The sequence below is a fragment of the Nesoenas mayeri genome (genome assembly GCF_963082525.1).
Source record: "Nesoenas mayeri genome assembly, chromosome: Z".
NCBI classification, from domain to species: Eukaryota; Metazoa; Chordata; class Aves; order Columbiformes; family Columbidae; genus Nesoenas; species Nesoenas mayeri.
Genome location: NC_137542.1, coordinates 59,666,711 through 59,687,247, shown reverse-complemented (window position 1 = coordinate 59,687,247; position 20,537 = coordinate 59,666,711). Strand labels below are relative to the sequence as shown.

Here is a 20,537-nt window from a genome sequence, read left to right as displayed (position 1 = left end):
CTTTGTTTCAGGAAATCTGGGACCATTCTAAGGAGGTCTTAATTCTGTGACAGAGGGTTCAGGCAGGTGGCATTTACTGCTTTAATATTCATATGCATTGTCAAAAAAACCCAATTAAAATTATACTTTCAGAGAATCTTAAAAATCTGCAGATAGGATTTCTATCTTTAATTTCACCCTTACTTAGACAGATTCTCATTCATTATGTTAAAAAATTTTTGATTACCATTTGTTAATTAAACAATTATGGTGACCATTGTAATTAAAGTACAGACAAAAGTCAAGTCAGCTGTTTTATTAAATACATAATTCTAGAAACCTTTAGTGAGCTGGTATAATGAATACACTGAGAGCACTTGACTGCACAACTTAAGAAACAAATGATAGCTCTGCTTCAAAACTGCATGACAGGTTCTTGAGAGATTCCTTTTCACACTTGTCCAGTGATATTTTTAGGAACTGCAGCTTACAAAAGAGCCGGGGCTTTATTGCAGTCACTTTTCAAGGCAGCTCTGGCTAGCTTTACATTCTTTTTATCTCCTTTCCTTTTTTTTCTCTCATTATCTTCTTGCTTTCTTCTCTTCTCCTCTTAGTTACAGGATTCCGTGGATCATAGATCTCGAAAGTATCTTCATCCTGCATGCTTGCATCTTTCACCTTTCTGCTTCTATCTTCAAACTGAAGTACATGTGACATCCTACAAAAATAAAACATGGCTCAAACTCAGTAAATGAATGGAAAGTTATGATTTGTAATTATGATACACATGGCAAGATTTTAGCAATATGACTTATATTTGTGCATAGCAAAATAGATCAAAGTTTTGCTGTTAGGACTGTTTGCTTTTTTCTTTCTTAATAGGCCTTAACACTATAGGGTAACCACTTCTGTGAAGACCTATTTTGAGAAATACAGCTACAGTTTGCTCTGCTAGATTTTATTTCACGTACTGAATTATCTTGTCTTGTCATTTTTTATTTACCACATCTTTCCAAACATACTGAATAATCTTCCCAGGAACAGGGAGTGTTCTTCAAGTTTTCCTATTAGTCACTTCGGACTTCCTCTCACCATTAGGGTTTTGTAAAAGGTGGGAAGAGCTTGCATGGAAAATGCTTGAAGTAGGTACACAGAAGATCAAAGCTGGAATGCCTGATGTCCTGCTACTGCACCTTAACTTGGTTCAGATCATACTTTTAAATAAGTTGAACACCAGACTAAACTAATGCTTTGTTCAATCCAAAGATTTTTCTACTGTTGATTAGAACTTTTCCCTCCATTACACATTTCCTCATTTCAGCGAATTCCCAGTAATCTAAAAACATCACCATAACCTGGAGTCAAAAGTCACTTACCAGCTGTAGTGAGTGGCAGGAAAGCCTGGAGCTTATCAACTATGGCCTTATTAGCAGGCCTTATTAGAATTAATACAGAAGCTGTCAGAAAATTACAAATTTTAGCTTAGACAAAAAAATCTTAAACAAAAGCACGAATTATATACTTAAAGAGACGTGTGAGGAAAAGAGAAGAAAATCAAACCAAAGATGCTTACAAGTTGGCCAATTTTAAACCTATGGATCTTTACTTACAAGCTAGCTCCTTTCTGTATCACAGGATGTGGTTTTATTTGAAGTATCAAAATATGGCTACAGCATTAACATTTTTACCACAGCTGTAATAGTTTAAATGAAGAACCCAGTTGGTTATTTAACATGACTTCTGAATATACAGTTGCAGTGAAACTGCTACTTATGAACCAGAAGAACAAATCTAAAGTTCACAAGTTCAATTAAAAACAAACCAAAACCAAACCTAAAATGGAATTAATTTTTTTTTCAGTTTAAACAAACATGCGTAGACAAAAAAAACACTTATGTTTGGATGTTGTATTAAACAATTGCAAAACCACCTTTGACTTTGATGGGGTAACTTAATTACAACTACACTGAACTGAATCTAAACTTATCAATCTTTACTGCATTAGATACCTGTGTCTACAGTCTCTGTGAAACAGAAATCCCAGGAAAAACAACTCAGTATCAGAATCAAAGTTTTCTGGCTGATGAAATACTGCTTTATCAGTCTCCTGCAACATGTAAGAGGTCCTGAATTAAACTGTTTTTTCAAAGACCTCAGTGCAAATAGAAATAAAGAAAGAAAGAGCGGTAGGGAAGGAGGATCAGCTCAGTGAATGTAGATTACAATGTAGTACCAATGAAGCAATCAGACAAAATTCAAAGCTCGAGACTACATGGGATCTGTTTGAATGCTTTAGAATTATCTAAAAAGAAAAATTGAGACTTTTCATCACAATTGATTCTTGACATATGGGTTTCATAAATCTCTTATTGTATAGCATTGACAGCATGCCTGCATATTACCCTGTCCTATGGAAATGCATTTAAAAGTTGTTTCCAGTGTATAAAACTTCAGTAGTTTATAACCCTGTACACACTAGTAACACCAAACCTTTTTTTTTCAGTCATATCTACAATTCAGAATAACATAATGTACCATCAGAATGACTCATGATTGCGTATTTGTAGTTTAATTATAAAAACATTGTCTCACAGAGGAGGGACTGAAGTAATTTATTTTAGTTAACATGCTTTCTGCATTTGTCATATTCTCCTTAAGTTATTAAAGATGACCATTTGAATATTTTTGCAAGAACACATACCGAATCACACTGTCCTAATGTGAATTAAAATATAGGCCTAAAGAGATAGACTCATGCCTTGGTGATTGGTTTTAGAGTGTTTCATACAAATGTATGTAGAAGTGTAGTTACACATAGCCATTTCATCAACTCAGGTTTTCCAAGAATGCCACAGCACACTTGCAGGATACAACTACTAGGAATTAAAAATAAACACATCTCTAATGCTTGGGTCAGGCCATACTGCGTCCCAGGCAGATTGCAAATTAGATGCAGTAGATTCAGACTAAGCAATGTTTACTTCTCTCCAAGAGCTGAAAGAAGTCATAGTGTCTGACTCCTATTCATAACTTTCCACTGAGGTGTTCCCAGCTGTGATTAAAAATAAGCCAATATTAAGAAACTTTTTGATATTCCCAGAATCAATTTCAGATGCAGCATCTCATAGGTAAAGCAAAATAAACACAGTCTGCGGTGGAGATTTTAAAAAATAATTTCCTGATGTGAACTTAAGCTTATTTTTTGCTAGTCACACATCTTCGCAGGTAGACCTGTTTTGCATCCATGGAAATGGTAAATTATACTTAATAGTAGTTTCCAGAAAAAATGCAAATTGTTTCATTTTTAAAGGAATATTATATGTATTTAATAATTATTTCTGTATGAATTATTTGAATTTACAGTAATCTTAATCAAGCTCCTCCAACAAAGGTTTGCACTTGCATAGTATTCCAAGTGTGGAGTTACGGCTGCAATTCCACAAATACAGGTTGCGTGAGACTTTTCCCTGTTTGGTTTATAACTCTCGTCCTTTCCGTATGCTGCTGGGTTCAGCGGGGAGCTGGCTGCCCAGTCGTGCTCCTGCAGTCACTGTGCTGAAAGCTCTGACTTCATCTCTTCATCTCCAGTCTTTGGGAACCTACTAACATGTGCTTATCACCACTTGTTGACAGTTCATTTTAAATGAGTGAGACATACAACTTTAAAACACATTTTTTCTTCAAAATTTAAAGGATGAAAGGTTGTCAGTTCTCCTACGTAAAACTCAAAATAAAAAAGTTTTGCAGCTTATTTTTTTTTTCCCTCAAAACTAACATTAATAAAATAGCTTTCCAAACCTGATTATTCTGGGTTTAAAGTATCTAGGTGTGCACATTGTTGACTTTCTTTGGAAGAAGCTACCACAAAATTATTTTCTTATCCTTGTTTATTAGATAGTGCTGCAAAGCAGAACCAGCTATCTTAGGAGAGATCTGTTGCTGAAGGGGGTTGATTTTTACCCCGGCCAGATGACAGCATCCTGTAGTTTAACCGTTGTCCTATCCCAGGTAATGGGTGAGCAGCTGTTCTGCTGTACTGCACTTCTTTCCATCAGTGTTAACAAAGGACATTCATTATTTGGCTCTTTTCTATATTCCAAAAATGAAATGTCTTGAAACATTAGATTGAAGTACCTGAATTAATTTAAGATGGTTTCAGAGACAGCACAGGATTCCAAAGGTATGTGGCTACTCTCCTGGCCCAGTGATATTCTCAGATAACAGCTTTTGCGACAGTCAGGAAACAAGACTGCTACTTCACAGTTACTAGCAGAGTAGCTCATATACATCCTAAAATGTGGTAACTAATAAATTACCTTGGTGATCAGTTTTATTATTTTCTAGGTGGTAAACAAGTGAGAGAATGTTGGCTGCAACTGTAACTAAAAAAGAAACTTCAGCGTATCAGAGAGCAGTTAAGAATTATTGCAGTACAATTAAGCTGTGTGTCCAATGCTCTCACATAAGCAACACCACATTTCCCTATTGTGCGTCAAAGAACAACCCCCACCTACAAAGTGCTCTGCAGGCAGATTCAATGAGTTTATTCAGGAGGCAGATTAATTTCTTTTGAACTAATCTAGTGAGATGGTACTTGTACTAAAAGATATGGTATACAGTAACCCCTCTGATTTTGAGATGTGTGAGCGATGCACTGGATCTGAAGCATGTGCCAGCTGCTGACAGCTGGCAGTCATGTTAAGTGTAGCATAAACAGAAGTCTGATATCACAACAGCTCTGGCCTTTCCAGAACTGCCCTTTAGGAGAAACTGAAGTGGCAGTCAGTGAACTGAATAATTTTTAATCTCAGCAAGAGCAAGGAAGCGTTGTGCTTTTGCACTAGTGACGGAACTTGAATGTCCATGTGCAAATGCAGTGTATGCATCAGTGATTTTTATAATAACTGAATCAAAGTGATACACTGCATTGCTTAATTCCACATGTGCTTACCAAACTGACCCAGCTGTTGGCTGTTACCAGCTCACCTGCTGCCCATTCAACATTCCTTGCAGATGTGACCCTGCACAGCATACTCTCCAGTGCCTCTGCCACTTCAGAGGACAACCTGGGACATTTTAAACACGTGAGCTTTGCAGTAAATTATCAGCAGGTGTGGACAAAAGTTTAGTTCTGCCAACCCTGTCGTGAGGCTAGGAGCTTTTGGCAGAGAGGCAGTAACTTCTTAGGTAGTTTTAACCAGGATTCATTTGGAGGTGCCTGCATAAAACATGGCAGCTGGTGATACATCCTTCATTTCTGCAAGCAGCAGGCACCAAGAAAAAGTAATGTACAGCTATTTGGTTTCCCAATGCAGAACTGTATGTTACTAAAAATACATTACTTACAGACAGTACATCTAAACTGGTGCTCTGAACATCAGCAAAAATGACATACCATTTCTAAATGCAGGTTAAATGAATGAAGCAACTAATCACACTGCTATAAAATGTACAATGTTGGAATTTTGCAAGTTATTCCTACATTTTGTGAAAGTTATTGGTTCTCCATCAGTATGCTTAAAACGAACAAAGCACGAGTAAGTATCTGTGTCAAGAAATTCAGTACTGCTTCTTGCATTGTACAGGTTTGTCTAAAAAATGAAAGAAAGTAAAGACCAATATGGACCACAACTACTAGTACTACCAATCGTTTCTGAGCTCAACAGTGCTTGCAAGTAACATGCTACCTACTTCTCTCAACTACCACTAATGCACCCTATATTTAAAAGTAAAATGAAATGTACTCAAGCACTACCACTTTCTTTAAATAATATTCTATCTGCCATTAACATTTTCCTTCAAATATTATAAATGCATATGTTAAACTGTAAGCATTAACGTAAGAAACAAGTAATACTTTTCCCACCATCACCCTCAGAGGCAGTGGACAGAAATGTATTTAATGTGAACAGATCAGAAAACAGATGAGTGAATCCACAGTTCTAAGCAATGAGATCTCTCTCCCAATAAAAATCAAAAAAACTTGGCTGTTCTGGAAGAATGAACTCACTGGCACTCTTTTCACTTCCAGCAGAGTAGCGGGTGGCACAGGAAGAGGAGAGACAGTTGAGAAACACTGAGAGACAGTTGAGAGACCAAAAAAAAAAAAAAATTGAGGCAAGTAAAGACTAAAAAAAGGACAGGAATGAGAAACAAAAACAGAGAAAAAGAGATTGACCAAAAAGCAAATAAAGAGAAATGTGAAACGACAATTGAAAACAAGCAAAAATTTTGAACCGAGGCAAGAGAACAAGAGTATGAACAAGATAAAAAGAATATCAAACCCATAAAACAGTGGGAATTTTGAAGGGGGAAGTATGCTATTAACATACAATCTTGTTTCCACCTTTTTTCAGAATTGAGATGATACAACCAAAACAAGTTTCTGCTGCAATTGTTACCACAAAGAGATTTAATTCTTTCTTGTTTCACTGCTTGTTTTTACCATTCCACATTTCTTGTTCCTCTTTCCCCATCTCCTTTCCCAAATATCAGATCCACTTGTTCCTCCAATTTTTTGTGTTTTCATAAACCCCTATATTTTTCAAATTTATTAACTCGCTATTTAAAAAGAGACATAATTTTTGCTATTTGGGTCTAGCCAAAATAAAAGAGTTAGTCCATAGAAGTTTCTAATATAAAAAATTCTTAGAAGAGTATTGAAAAAAATTGCCATAAATACCGATATTTGACATATTGCAGTCAACTTAACAGGTTAAGTATTTAATTCTACATCAAAATAATGCTGTTTCAATCCATACTAGTGACTACAGCACAGAGTACAGATTTTAGACTGCAATTTAAGATTTCATTAAAGGTATAAATACCTCCACCCCCAAGCACTCTCCTGAGGTTAATTTCATTTCTGCAAGACCTGAAACAGTATTTTCTGTCTTTAGGATGAATGGAGTATTATTAGCCTGCAATACTTCAGCGTTTACATGTTCACAATGGAAGTAACATACTATTGCTGCTCTTGAAGCACAGGGCAAAAATCCTCCCAATTCTGAGCAAGCAAAACTGATAAAAATATGCTTTAAAAATATTATACAAATTCAGACTGTATACTGTTAACTTTGACTAGCTCTTCGAAACTATCTTATAAGTACTGGAGGATGAAGAAATTGATTTAACTTCTTCAGAATAACCAGCAAGTTGTGGGTCCTCCATAGGCCAGAGAGTGAATGGTTAAAATTATATTTTCTCTTGGTGTAGGCTGACAGCATAAAATGATCAGAACAGAACTTTTACAGATATTCTAACATAATAGTTTGGGGTTTTTTTTTGAGATATTCTATTCAAATGCTATATGCTCAGTTTTACCTCAAAACATTCGCTGCAAAAATAAGAAATCAATAGTTTCACTAAGTATGGGATATCTAGGCTAAAAACCCCCAAAACATACTTCAGTGTTTTTTTCTCGTGAAGGAAGACTTGGTTGTAAGTAACCTTCTAAGATAAATGGAAAATCAACTTAACTATAAAAAAGCTCATCCAATTCAAAAGATAGTCAAAGCACCAGGGGAAAATGTGATTAGTTCTCATAGTATCAGAATTAGAAATATGTAAAGCTGTGATGATTCATGACTTTAAGCAGTAAATGTTTTTGTATTAAAAATTCAGTTATCCTATTTTTATATTGCATCCGTTCATATATAGTATATTTACACTATATTCTTGTTCACTTCACAAAAATGTTTAGTAGTTTGATGAAAGAAGTCGGGTGCTTTAAATAGACAACTGCTCCTGGTAGAGTGGTATGGAAGACTATAATGCAAACTCCAGATGTTGTTCCAGACAGTGTACCAGCATAGAAAACTTTACACAGCATTTACTATAAGAACATAGGAACCACCATACCAGGACAGACCAACGATCCAACCAGTCAAGTGTCCTCTTTCTGGCAACAGCTTGTACAACACCTGACACTCCAGAACTCAGCAAATCAGCTCCTCGGGTTAACACAAACAGGCAGTATTGTATCACCAGAGCACAGAGTGGGAGTGAGCGGAAGGAGAGGAAAGCATTTCTAGCACAAAAATACTCGGTTTTTCATAACATTCAATGTTTTCTGGACACTCTCCCTTCTCTTTTGTTCCTCTCTCCCCATTCTGAATACGTCCAAATGCTGTTTAAACAGGCCACTGACTGAGATGAAGTTGGGGTGCTTGCAAAGGTGTGTAAATATGCAGGAAGCTTAAGCTAGGCTATTAAAAGATTTAGAAGATTATTTCTTCATTCTTCACTAGGTTTGCTGGCAATAAATAAAATGTAAGATTTCCAGACAGTAAATGTAACACTAGATATCCCTAGAGTAAAACATGGATCATCTCTGAATTAAGTCAAACAGTAGTCGATTCCAGGCCCAGATGCCTAGTCCAAATAAACTTAAACATGGAGGAATTAACAAAAAATAAACAAAAAAACCCCCACCCCAAATGCTCCTAGGTTCTCCGGCATGCCGAACTGTTACAAGCAATAAATACACAACTTCAGCGGAAGAACAATTAATTAATACAAAATAAATGACTGAAGCAGTGGGACAGCAGCTAGCATTTATATACCAAGGTTTGACCACATTCTAGTACTAGAAAGGTGAAGGTGGAGAGAAAATTGGAGAAAAAAAAATTACAGCAGAGGTTTTTTTTCTTTCTTCCTTTAACTGTTAGTAGCAATACTAAAACCCAAACAAACACTTTCTTTTTTTTTTTTTTTTTTGCCAGAGAAGAAACCTCTCTTCCTGACGTGTTTTTAATACAGACCTCTGGCATTCATTTATCCTTTGTAACAATCAAGTAAGTATCTTGTCAACTTAAAAATGTAGTTGAGTAAATCAATGGCCTTAGCAGGAGAGACCTAATATAAAGCCAGTTTTTCCAGACTAGTGGAGGAACGTTGGCTCAAGTCTGGATGGGAGGAGGGGAGCAAACATGGCTTTAGTCCATCTTTGTGCCTCACTGGCATAAATTACAGCAGCACTTTTTCTTTCGTTCACCAGGCTATCATTGGCATGTGAAAAAGACTGCTGCTTAGTTTTCAGGGGCTTACTGTGTTTGTCACAGTTAAGCTTCTGCAACTGAATCTGCAGAGACTAGTGCTAATCTTGAGGAAGCCGTATTTCATAATCCTCAGCCTGAGGTACTATAGCAAAGAGACTGCATTTAGAAAACGTGTATAAAGGTAGGTTTATGAAAGAAATATAACCAACATTTTTAGGCATTTATCCAGAAGAATTACATTATGTGAAGCTTAATAGTAGATGCTGTATTAAATAGGAAAGCTTGGAAATAAAATGTGGAAGACATTATCAAATTTATGTCGGGTAGATACTGACAGTACGCATTGTGACTTAGTTCTTAATATAAATGAGATCTTTCAATATAAAAACATTCTGGCTAACTTTAACATTTGCCTTATTCTGAAATTGCTATTTCAATTAAAAAAAACAAACTCAAACCAATTCTAGCCCCAATTCTACAACATACATTGGAAAGGTGGTCCCTTGATACCTTTTTTTTTTCCTTTTTTTTTTTTTTTCTTGGCCCAAATCTCTCACTTCCAGCCGCAAAGCCTTTTACTGGGAGAACAGAAAATAAATGAAATACTGTGTGTTCCCACTCCTAACTGCAACAGATTTCTCACTGAAACCAACGCTAAATATTCTGAAGGAAGTTTTCCTTTATTATCAACAAAACCATTTATTAAAGAACATAAAAGACATAGCTATTGATGCTGGGCAGGGAATACTTTTGTTGAATATACAGATTTATTTTTTAATTGTTCTGGAGCAAAACATAACTATTTCTACAAACTAGCTGAAAAATTATACAGTCAAGTTGCAATGAATGTCCTGGCAGAAATAAATCAGCATTAGCACCCAACGTTGTCAAAATATTCAACTGGCCTCCATAGTAGTTTTGCAAAAATCAGAAGAGATTACAGAATCTGACATATATAAATCAGAATGCATTTTAAATGGTTAACACCGAACTTCAATGAGATTTTTGACCAGAGAAGCAATAAATTAGTAAAAACAGAGCAGTTCCTTTTATTTTTTTGCTATAATTAGGCGATGAGATCTATGCAAAGCATCACTGTACAAATCAAAATAATACTTTGTGATCAGGAAGAAGATACCTTTAAAAGCCTCGTAGGAGCCACAAGATTTTAAAGTGATTTATTTAAGTGAACAATGCCATTAAATTCCCACTTTAATTGTTTTTAATACTTGCTATCTAAAATGAGGTTTGTCATACATAACTTATATAACAATAGTCACGCCAACATTAGTAATTACACAACACGCACATGAAACAATCTATAAAGCAAGATCTAAAATGTCTCTTCGCTTGAGATGGAAGACCTTTACTCTCATGTAATTTTCACAACAATCTTTTGACTGTAAGGTGACAGGCAGTTTCAGGCATTGGTTTATTCACTTTGATTTTTAAAAATGCCTATTTTTCCTACCCCTCAAATCAACTAGCATTTAAAATAGCTCACACTCAGCAAAGGTAACTAACCATAAGAATTTTAAACTGAAAAACCATGTGAAAAACCATCATCTTATTCCAAATTCCCATTTCACTCATTCTTTCTTGTCCCATAGCATATCTGAAAGCTGGAAGGGTTTATGTTATTTCATATCAAAAGAAAGAGTAAGTTTCAGAGTCTAGACATCCTCCCAAAAATACTTAAGTAACTGTCTCATTTACATTTGTTGCCTAGTTATAGCTATGACAGCATTCCATGGGGAATGAAAAAGCTAATCTCTTTTAAAGATTAAGAAGCTTCATAGATCACCTCCAACACCTTACATTTCAACCAGGAAATGCTGCAATGGTTTGGTTATGAAGCACTGGCATCATGTGCTATTAATTAAATGAACTACATAGCATGCTGGCAATCACAGTCAAACTGTAAATGGGTGTAGAGTGCATTACTGAGAGTAGATAGAGGCCAGTGATGAGATCTGAATCCAGAAGAAGAAATCCTAAATGTCTAGCTGGATGCAGAATGAAGGAAAAATTACTGGTCTCCACTGTAACACAAACGCCAGAATCAACTGGAGGTCTACTTGCAACCCTGACTTGTGAATTTATGGGATTAATAATAGACCAAAGCCTTCCAATGAGGATGATACAAACTTTGATTCCCTGGTGGCATCAACAGTTTAGATGCACTTCACATAATCATGCTCATCTGGTAAGGAACAGTTTTCACATGTTAACATTCCAGTTTCCACACTGAATATTGAATGTCCAGCAGGATGAATTGGGCATCCTCCATCAAATACAAACTTAAGAAATAACAATAATGTAAACCCATACTTGTCAGGACTCAGATTACCCCCATGGAAAAGATTTTCAAGCAAGAACAGAATATTGCCTCGATGCAATGTTCACATACCAATGCCTTCTGAATGGATGTGCATATCTTTTCAACAATGCCACCAAAAAAAATCACTGTGATCTGCTAGCCCATGCATCCTCCAGATTTTATACGCTACATTAAACTTGATTGCTTTAGTGCACAATGTATTTTTTTTAATGGTATGGAGTACTGCTCCTTTTGAGTTTTGGGTTACTTCTTCATGATAACTAAGCTTTAAATTCAAGAATGGTACCAGAGTTTGGTTTGTAAACCTTCTTGTGCATTTTATGTGTTAGAAAGTACAAACACTAGAGACCCTTCGTAGAAATATGCTAAGTTGACTTGGCAGCCAGGTGAGCTTGAAGAAGGAAAATGGTGGGTTGTTTTCTGTAGAAAATTCCATCAGCTCAAAAATCCTCAGGATTGTAAAATTTCTCATAGGAACAGAAATATTTATGTCAATAAATCTAGCAGTTTCAGGAAGTCCCTGCTTGTTTTCTAAAATCAAAGAGGGAAGAGTGAAAGATAATCCAGAATTTTGGTTAAGGATATGACAGGTGGATTTTCATAGCAGAAAATCCGTCCTTCCACACAGAACTATATTCCATCTGGAAAAAGTGTAAATATATATTTCTTTTCATAAAGATGTAAGACTGGTAAAAATTCATCTGGAGAGCCCTATTTTTAGTAGTAGATAGCCATAGTTCAATGTCAAAGGGAAAAGATTAATGTGGCAGGGTTGGTTAGTTCACTTCCACTTATGACTTTACTGGAAAAGAATATCATTACAGAACATATGTATAATACGAAGATTTGTGAAGAAGTATTTGAAAGTTTATTGGAGTATTTAGAATGTATGTGATTTTGGCAAACAGGAGTAGTAGTAAGAAAAACAGGCTACCATTCAGAAAGAGCAATGGCTGAATTTTGATAAGAGCAATCAACAGCATGGGTACAGGACAGAGCTAGGTTAGGCAACTGTTCAGTAGGAAAAGGATTTTGTCACTTAGAAGGGCCTTCTACTCAACACTGACAAAGATTTAGCTGAGTGTTGTATCTAGTCTCAGATTTCACACTTCAAAAGAGAGATGAACCACTCAGAACTCTCAGAATTATTTCATGGGAGGGTGTTTCGGAATAGTAAGTATCACTCTAAGCCTATTTGAAGAGGAATATTTTGCACAGCTTAACTAAAGCAATCAATCTTTCAATATACTTGATTGCATATGTATTTTTTTCACCCATAGCTGGAGTCTCTCTATGAAAAATATTTTATGTCATGTTCACTGGACCAGTTTCATTATCTGCAGTTGCCATAACACTTTCTGGACTGAAATCTGGGATTTACTAAAGCTGTAACTATTTCATATTATAATCAGAGCCCTGAAGTGGCACTACAACCTGACTGGGTGTCACATGCATGCAACTATACGTATACAGTAGTCGACATCCTAAAGAAGATGAGAAGCAGCAGCATTCTGTATAAAGTGTAGCCTGTGCAGTGTTTCCACTTTCAAATTCAGACCTATCCAGTAATCCAGATAAGAAGTATCAAGCAGATGATTATTCCAGCTGGGTCTTCTGCTGTGACATATTTGGTTTTCATACTACTAGTCTCTAAGCATATGACACCACACTGCCACTGTAGTGGATCTCATCTACATTTTGGGGAAAAGTCTTATTAGATAAGACTTAAAGCTCAGAATGAGAAACTGAGTTCTGCCAAATCATCTTTCCCTCCCTCTGCTGCATTCTGCACAACTTCTGTGAAAGAGAAGAATGAAATAATATATCTGACTCTTTCATCTTTGGACTGTAAGCAAATAAAGAACAACTAATAATCAGTAGTATGGACAATTCATCAAAAGAAAAGCATAAGCAATAGTTCTCAATATGGAACTATAAGGACCATAATGCTTACACTGGGAAGAACCAGGGTCAAGCATGTCTCCTGAGGTGCCCAGATGCTGTAAAAATGTGTCTGTCTACTTGTTTGCAGACATTTTTATTGTTATGAGTATCCTTTCTGGCAGTACATACCATGTTTATTTTGTTACTTTTGAATTCTGTAGGGGAAATTGGATTTTGATTGCTGCAGACAGATACATATAATCGTTCTTGCATAGCAGCAGAGTTTGCAATAGAATGTCTCAGCAAAGATTCTGGTATTTCATGTTAAAACTCAGTATTATGCATTTCTCTTCAGCTCTCTTCACGACACTTCCTCAGATGCCTTCTTAGACTGTAAAATCTGGTAATAATTATCAAACACCATACACATTGTTTACAATAGAGTCATACTTCTTCTTTTTTTCTTGCATAAAAAGTAGAATGCTGCTGAAAAGTGCCCAAATGTCTGCTAAGCTCCATGCCAATACAGCAGCTCAGCCAAATATGCAGGGAGAAGTTTGCCAAATAAAAGAAAACATAACAAATTGGTAATGGTTTCTATCTTGACAGAAAATGAAAATTATACCTCAATGTGTGGCCACTCATGTGGACACATAAAAATGTCTTAGAAGCAATCATTTTACCTCAGATAACACACCCTGACAGTAGAGCAAAGCACACTGGCAGGATTTCACTCCCCATAAAAACAGCAACCATGACCTACAAAATGGCCCGGAGGAATCACATAATTTGTGCATATCATATATGCATATGCCATGCACTAATTATTTACTATAAATCAAATAAAGTAGAATTACTGTATTTTGAGGAGTAGATGGGAATTAAGAAAGATCTTAAAAACGTACATTCACTATAGTTGTCCCAAATATTCCAATACAACAAAGGCACTGAAAATGTAAACTTTAATCCCAAAATATGAAATATAACTTCCCAAGTGATTCCATAATAACATAATAAATGCACTCATTACACACTACTTATGTAAAAATGTTGTTTTATAAACTGCAATAATTCTACACTAAGTGCTGTACTACTAATGTTAGTCTTTCTGCCAATACATATGTCTGAAGTTTTCTGCAAATCCTAGAATTTCCCTCGTGAGGTCTGTCAGGGTTTAAAGCAAGGTGACAATAAACCATGGCAGATGCCCTCTGTTAATCCCTCCCACCATAAAAGGAGATAGAAAGATAAGAAAGAGGGACTTCAAGTTAGAGTCTTGCAAGTTGGAAAAGTTTTTAAGTTTTACTATGCTACTAATAAATGGAGAAAATATACAAAATATACAAAACCAATCTTGAATGCCCGATATGGAGTTGGCATCACTCCAGCAGTGGCAGAGCTGGGACCTGGCGTGGTTCCAGCAGCTGCAGGGCAGGCACCTGGAAGTCATGGGTGGGACTTCACAGCAAAACAGAAACTGGATTTCAGGGATGCGGGACCTGAGGCCTATAGATTGCAGGCAGACAGACAAGGTCCTCTCTAGATGCCGGCCATGGTCGAAGAGAGTGTGACCCTCATGATCACCCTCCTATATAGCAGGTATGACAATTATTGGATGGAATACTCAGTTGTTAAGTTTTAGTCACCTGTTCTGTCCACCCCTCCCAGCAAACATGTCCCATTATCAGTTAACCTTGGTTACCATAGTAATAAATCTAAACACGAGCCCCTTTAGCATTCTGTTGGTCATCTTATCAGCACCGAGCACAGTGTCTGAGAAAAATCCGCAGTTACTTAGAAGGTACCTAGAAGAACTTAGCTGAGAGGAAAATTCACTAAAAGAGAAACTGGTCTTGTTTTTAACAAAATCAGGACAGGTCTCAGCTCAGTTCAGTGAAAAACAAGAAGGTGTGAAGGTGAAGTTGTAGACTCTATGTAGCTTTATCTTACTAAATTAAAATATATACAATGATTCATCATGTATATGATACAAACTAGAAAGAAAAAGATATCTAAGACTGATCTAAAATTTTAGTCTCATCAACATAACTGGTCTTAGAATTTGCAATTCAGATTATTTTTCATGACCTACTTTTTTTTTCTTTTAAATGGAATATATCTTCAAATAGTTTTAAGATATTGATTCAATATATAAAAAATAAGCTTTATTGTAATATAGCTTACTGTAACTTGACGTGTAACTTACAGATAGTCGAATCATTTAATTTATCAACATGTGGAAAAAAAATGTGAGTTAAAATGTAACAAACATTTTTCCTTTGGTATATTATCTTCCCTCACAGTCTTCTTTACGGTATCTTTTCTCACTTCAGTATGCATATCTCTTTCACTTGTATTAATAGAATGACAGTAAAAATAACTAAGTTATTTAGACACTCTGCACTTCCTAACAATGCTGTCTTCTCATTGGAGTAAAACAACTTCATTAACACGGTTATCTTACAGTTTTGTACAAGTCCTCTCAAAACAGATGCAGGATGCTTCCATCACATTTAATTGTTCATTTTCTATTTTAAAAGGATGTCTAATGTACATGTTTGTACATTTTTCTCCTTATTGCAATTCAGTTTTTTTCATGTCTAGTTATTGGTGCTAGTTTGGAGATTTTCAGGTAGGTAGGTATCCCATTGGTTTCCCTCTCCCAAGAAGGAAGCCTTTAGAAAGATCATAAGGGTACACCTGACATGTTTTCACTCAATAACTTTAAGTTATCTGATATACAGAAATATTGTTTCTCCTAAAACTCTTGTCAAGAAATGTGTTAAAGTTTCTATTGTAGTAGTAGTTTCGGTGTAGCTGGGGTGGCTTATGCATACAACTAAGGAAAAAGTTGTAGGCAGAGATAGCCTATTTTAGTAGACCAGCTATATTGTTCATCTTATAAAAAACATGACCTATCCTTTCATAACATTTTTTGCTGTGTTTTTTTTTGCCTTTTTTATAGAGATTTTCTGCAGATATTTTTATTACCATAAAACAACTTGCAGTCTAGGACTTCAGCAACACACATCATATTGATTTTTATCCCCTTTCCTATTTTAAGTGGGTTCTTTAGATGGAAAATGAACATAAGACAATATGGTACAAGTTGCTTCCTTGACCAGAAGGTGTTGAGGTCCTAAATTATGCAGTGCTTTATCGATTTCAGTGCTTCTGCCCTGCTTCCTTGGGGTCACCCTGCACTTCAGATGAATATATTTGCATCTCATCCATCTAAGTTAAAATACTTATCACTCCAAAGACAGAATTCCAGTAGGACTTACAACTACGCAAAGCAAAATGTCTTCTACTCTTCTGCCTTATTTTCCCGAGTATTTTCCAGTATATTTTAGCTGACTCCTCCTATGCAGCTCTCTTCACATTCAGTGTTTCTCCTGCTCCTTAAATTTATACCTAATAGTGAGACTATGTTAGTGCAGTAGCATTTCCAGCAGTAAACAGAAAAAAAGTCAAATTCAAAAACTCACCATCCCTCATCAGTATCTTCTTCTGGTTCAGAAACCTCATTTTCAGGAGTTTCTTCAATTGCCTGGGTTAACTTTGATTTAAATCGGTCCAACAGTGCCAGTGTCTGAAATTAAATACATGGTTTTAGAGAAGCTATGTGTACACAACAACAGGTATATACATCATCTTGAAACTATGATTATTTTGAGAAATAGTACAACGAGCTGGAAGAGAGATCTTTGATATGAATTTGAACGAAACACTGTAGATACTGATTTATATTTTGTATTTACTCTCTAGCTGACACTGTCCAGTCTTTCAGCTACTACAAAGCCACCAAATCGTGGGTGACACCTGAAGACAGTACTGCAGGTCTTGTTTCTGATCACCTGGAATGAAATTTTGAATGTACAAGAATTGTATGCCTGAGCCTTGTGATGGGCTCTTCAAAAAAAAGGGCAGACCATAACAATAATTTGCACAGCCCACAACTTATTTCTTGCTCATATTTGAGACATTCCTGGAAAGGAAAGTGTATCAGGGAATAAGCACTTGACTGAATTTATGTGGCAGGCTACATTTGATCTGCAGGTGATAGATTGGCCACCTATGTTGTAAAACACCTCTGTATGGCTGTTTAGTTTTGTTTGGTCAAGTTTTTCAAATTTAAAAGAATAAAAACTAAACAAGAATAGAAAACAGAAATAGGAAATACCAGAAGTGTTCACTGGAATCAAATCTCCTTCTGGGAGCAATCTTAGCTTTAGGAGTTTCCTGGCTTTTGAATTCTTTCAAAAACATATTTTAGCACTGCCAAAGGCAGGTTTTGGAGAGGGTTTTTTTGCATTTATTTTCTTTATTTTCTGTTTAATCTCCTGTTTAAGATGGGAGACAGGAAAGTTTCAACATTATTTGGACCTGCAGATTATTCAAGTTTTATAGCTTTCCATGCTATTGCAAACAAATCACATACTTGCAACATCTGACATGATAGCAAATCTCTGCCTACACTATCAGATGAAAACCAACTAACCCTTTTTATATGAAATTGTGACCAACCAAAGCCACATTCCTCATGTCTTGTCTAATTTTCTCTTATGCCAGCATTCCTGTGAATAGCCTTGGTAATAGAAATAATTTTGAAATGTCTTAGTAGGCATTTTTGCAGTGAGTGATTAGATGTCACACTGTGAATCAAATAACTTTATAAATTGACCCTCGTAAAATTATAAGGTTACAACTTCCAATATCTAGTATGGTAAGGAGACACATATGTTTCCCCATCTTCTTTAATTCTTGTACAGAGGATGGAAAATGGTATTGTGCTGTAGGACCAGGTAGGAGGCATGCAGGGCTAGAAGCAGCTCCCCACAAGTGAAATGCATTACAAAGAACTTGATAATTATTGTTGAATAGTTCCAAGGAGAGCTGCATAAATAAGAATTAAGATGATTTAAAAAAAACATCCCTATCATCATGTTTTCCTGTGATGCCCAAACAGAGCTGATACAAATTTGTTAGAAGTGGTTTTAAGTCCCTTGATCCACATTGCCAACAGAGCTTTACTACTCTTTGATTCAAAGTTAATGGGCTTTTGAATGTACAAAGTTTCCATAAACTTCTTAGATTAGAGCTAAATCACCTTGCCACATGTATAAAGGTTCCCCAGCCAATGCTTTGAAGTTACTAAGCCTCGAGTTTCCAACCTCTTGTAGCTTCAACAGTTGAATATGAACATCTTCTTAGCTGAATTGACATGTACTTATAAACCAATGGACTTGATGTCCAGCACAGATTTTAAGTTAATAGTATTTTCCACATCACAGGCAGTTTCATACATTTAACAGTTTCAAACTTTATAATTTTAGAAAAAACCCCAAATATTTGTGTTAAACCTTACTTCACTCATATTTGCATACTGAAGTCTACATACATCCCAAATAATTTTGAAAAATATTTTTCATTATATTTAAAAAAGGTTTTCATTTAACAGTTCAGTCAAAAACTATTTCTGTTCATTACACCATAAGGTATGGATGAATTTAATCTCTTTAAAACATAATTTAAAATGTTAAAGAACTCCGCTTGGACAGATGCCAAGCATGCAAACGTCTGTCGCAGTGTTATCTTAGGGCAAGCAGACGAGCTAAGGAAAGCACTGTATAGAAATGTAAACTCTTGTAAATGTAAACAAGGATACCTCTTTGTGGGTAGCATTTCCTTTTGGAAGATTTTAGTGACTAAATTGATAGCACTTTCAAAAACATATTGAAAATTCACTTCGTTGTCTACCTGGGTAATCAAAGTAGGGAATCAAAGAGTGCACATTTATTTTTACAAATACTAAGGTTCTTTTAATGGAAGATGAAAAATGACAGAGACAAACATTTTCAGAACTCTTCTGGACTTTTTTTCCCCATGTTGTCAAATTATTACCTGATCTTCACGAGAAACCCCTTTCTTTGGCTGCTGCTTCCGCTTGTCTTCATATTTTCTCTTCTCCTGAAGGTATTCTTCAACAACACTGTTTGGAGCAGGTTCCTCCTCTGAATATGAAAACACATTTGATTAAACAAATTAAATTTTGGTTTATGATTTAGTATTATTTTGAGATCATTTGTGACTTCTGAAATACCAAGCAAAACAGTTCCATAAAATACTTCAGATGTATTGCTTTCTCAGCATGTAGAATGATTTGCTACTTGCTGAAATGAAAAACACAAAACTCTATCGGGCAGACAGCAAATCCAAAAATTTTTGTTTCAATTTTATCTTATTATGGAGCCAGGAAAAGCAGGGTAATAGAAATAAAAACTCTTATGTTGAGAAATGAAAATTGTTGAAATTCCTTTAACAAGTTTACCTTCATTTCTGAAGATCTTTCTTGGAGCAGCCAAACTGTTTTGTTGTATTAATATTCTGTGACTATCTCTTACAGAGTAGACAAATAGTGCTTATAGACAAAGGTACAGTTTTACTGTTTTGTAAGCTGAAGTAGATACAAATAAAGTCCTTGACCTTGCATTAGGGAAAAACCCCATAACACTTTTACTTTAAACAGAGCACATCTTGTCAATCAGGAAAAAAACCTCTGTAGTAACAAAGTAATATATGGACTAGTCAGCAGCTATTCTCCTTTGTCTTATAATAGTTTCTTCACTGTAGAATATCCACTGCCATGAAAAATGAATAATTTAAGATGACAAAACGTCAATTCAAAAATTGACAAACACCATCCTTTCACATTTTCTTCCTTTTGAATAGCATTAAGACATTTCATATATTGATTTTGTATACTTGAAATTCATTTACACATATTTACAGGATTGTTATTCCTTATGAGGAATAGAAGAACAAAACCTTCATGAGTCAATTGCAAATGAAGAACAGAAAATTATGGAGACAATTGTTTCAACATTTTTCAGGTTATACAGCCTGATGAACTGTAAATCTAAATAAAACCTTGTATAATTTTTTTTTAGATGACTGCTGACAGCTGCATAGAGAAGACTTCTGATTCCAAATGAAATTTCTCACTCATCTGAAGTTTTCTCTAAAGTTTACAAACATAGGATATAATTTGGATTGGTATATCTGCATATAAAACATTTGTCTATATAGTTCTACAAATAAAATACCTTATTTCCTTTAATCCTAATGTATACGTTGCACATTTACACATATATTTAAGGACTATTGGGAAAACAATCAAACATACATAATATCATTCAGAACTGGGTTTTTGTTTTGTTTCATTTAGGTTTTGTTTGTTTGTTTTTATTTCTTTTTTTCCTGTTTTCCCGTTGACATGCTGGATAGAATGAAGAACAGAGAATTACAGATACTTAGGGGTGATTAAACAGCTG

General features: G+C 35.5%; 1 protein-coding gene across 2 annotated transcripts in view; it reads right to left on the bottom strand.

Annotated features, from left to right (window-relative positions):
* Positions 1-339: 339 nt before the first annotated feature.
* Positions 340-20,537, bottom strand: part of CWC27 (CWC27 spliceosome associated cyclophilin) — a 105,929-nt gene continuing 85,731 nt past the window's right edge. For both annotated transcript variants that reach the window (XM_080362207.1, XM_080362208.1), the window contains exons 12-14: positions 19,108-19,217; positions 16,692-16,795; positions 340-697 (exon numbers count right to left, since the gene is read on the bottom strand). In XM_080362207.1, coding sequence (XP_080218333.1) covers positions 523-697; positions 16,692-16,795; positions 19,108-19,217 — 389 coding nt within the window. In that variant the 3' untranslated portion in view covers positions 340-522. The remainder of the gene's footprint in view (positions 698-16,691; positions 16,796-19,107; positions 19,218-20,537) is intronic.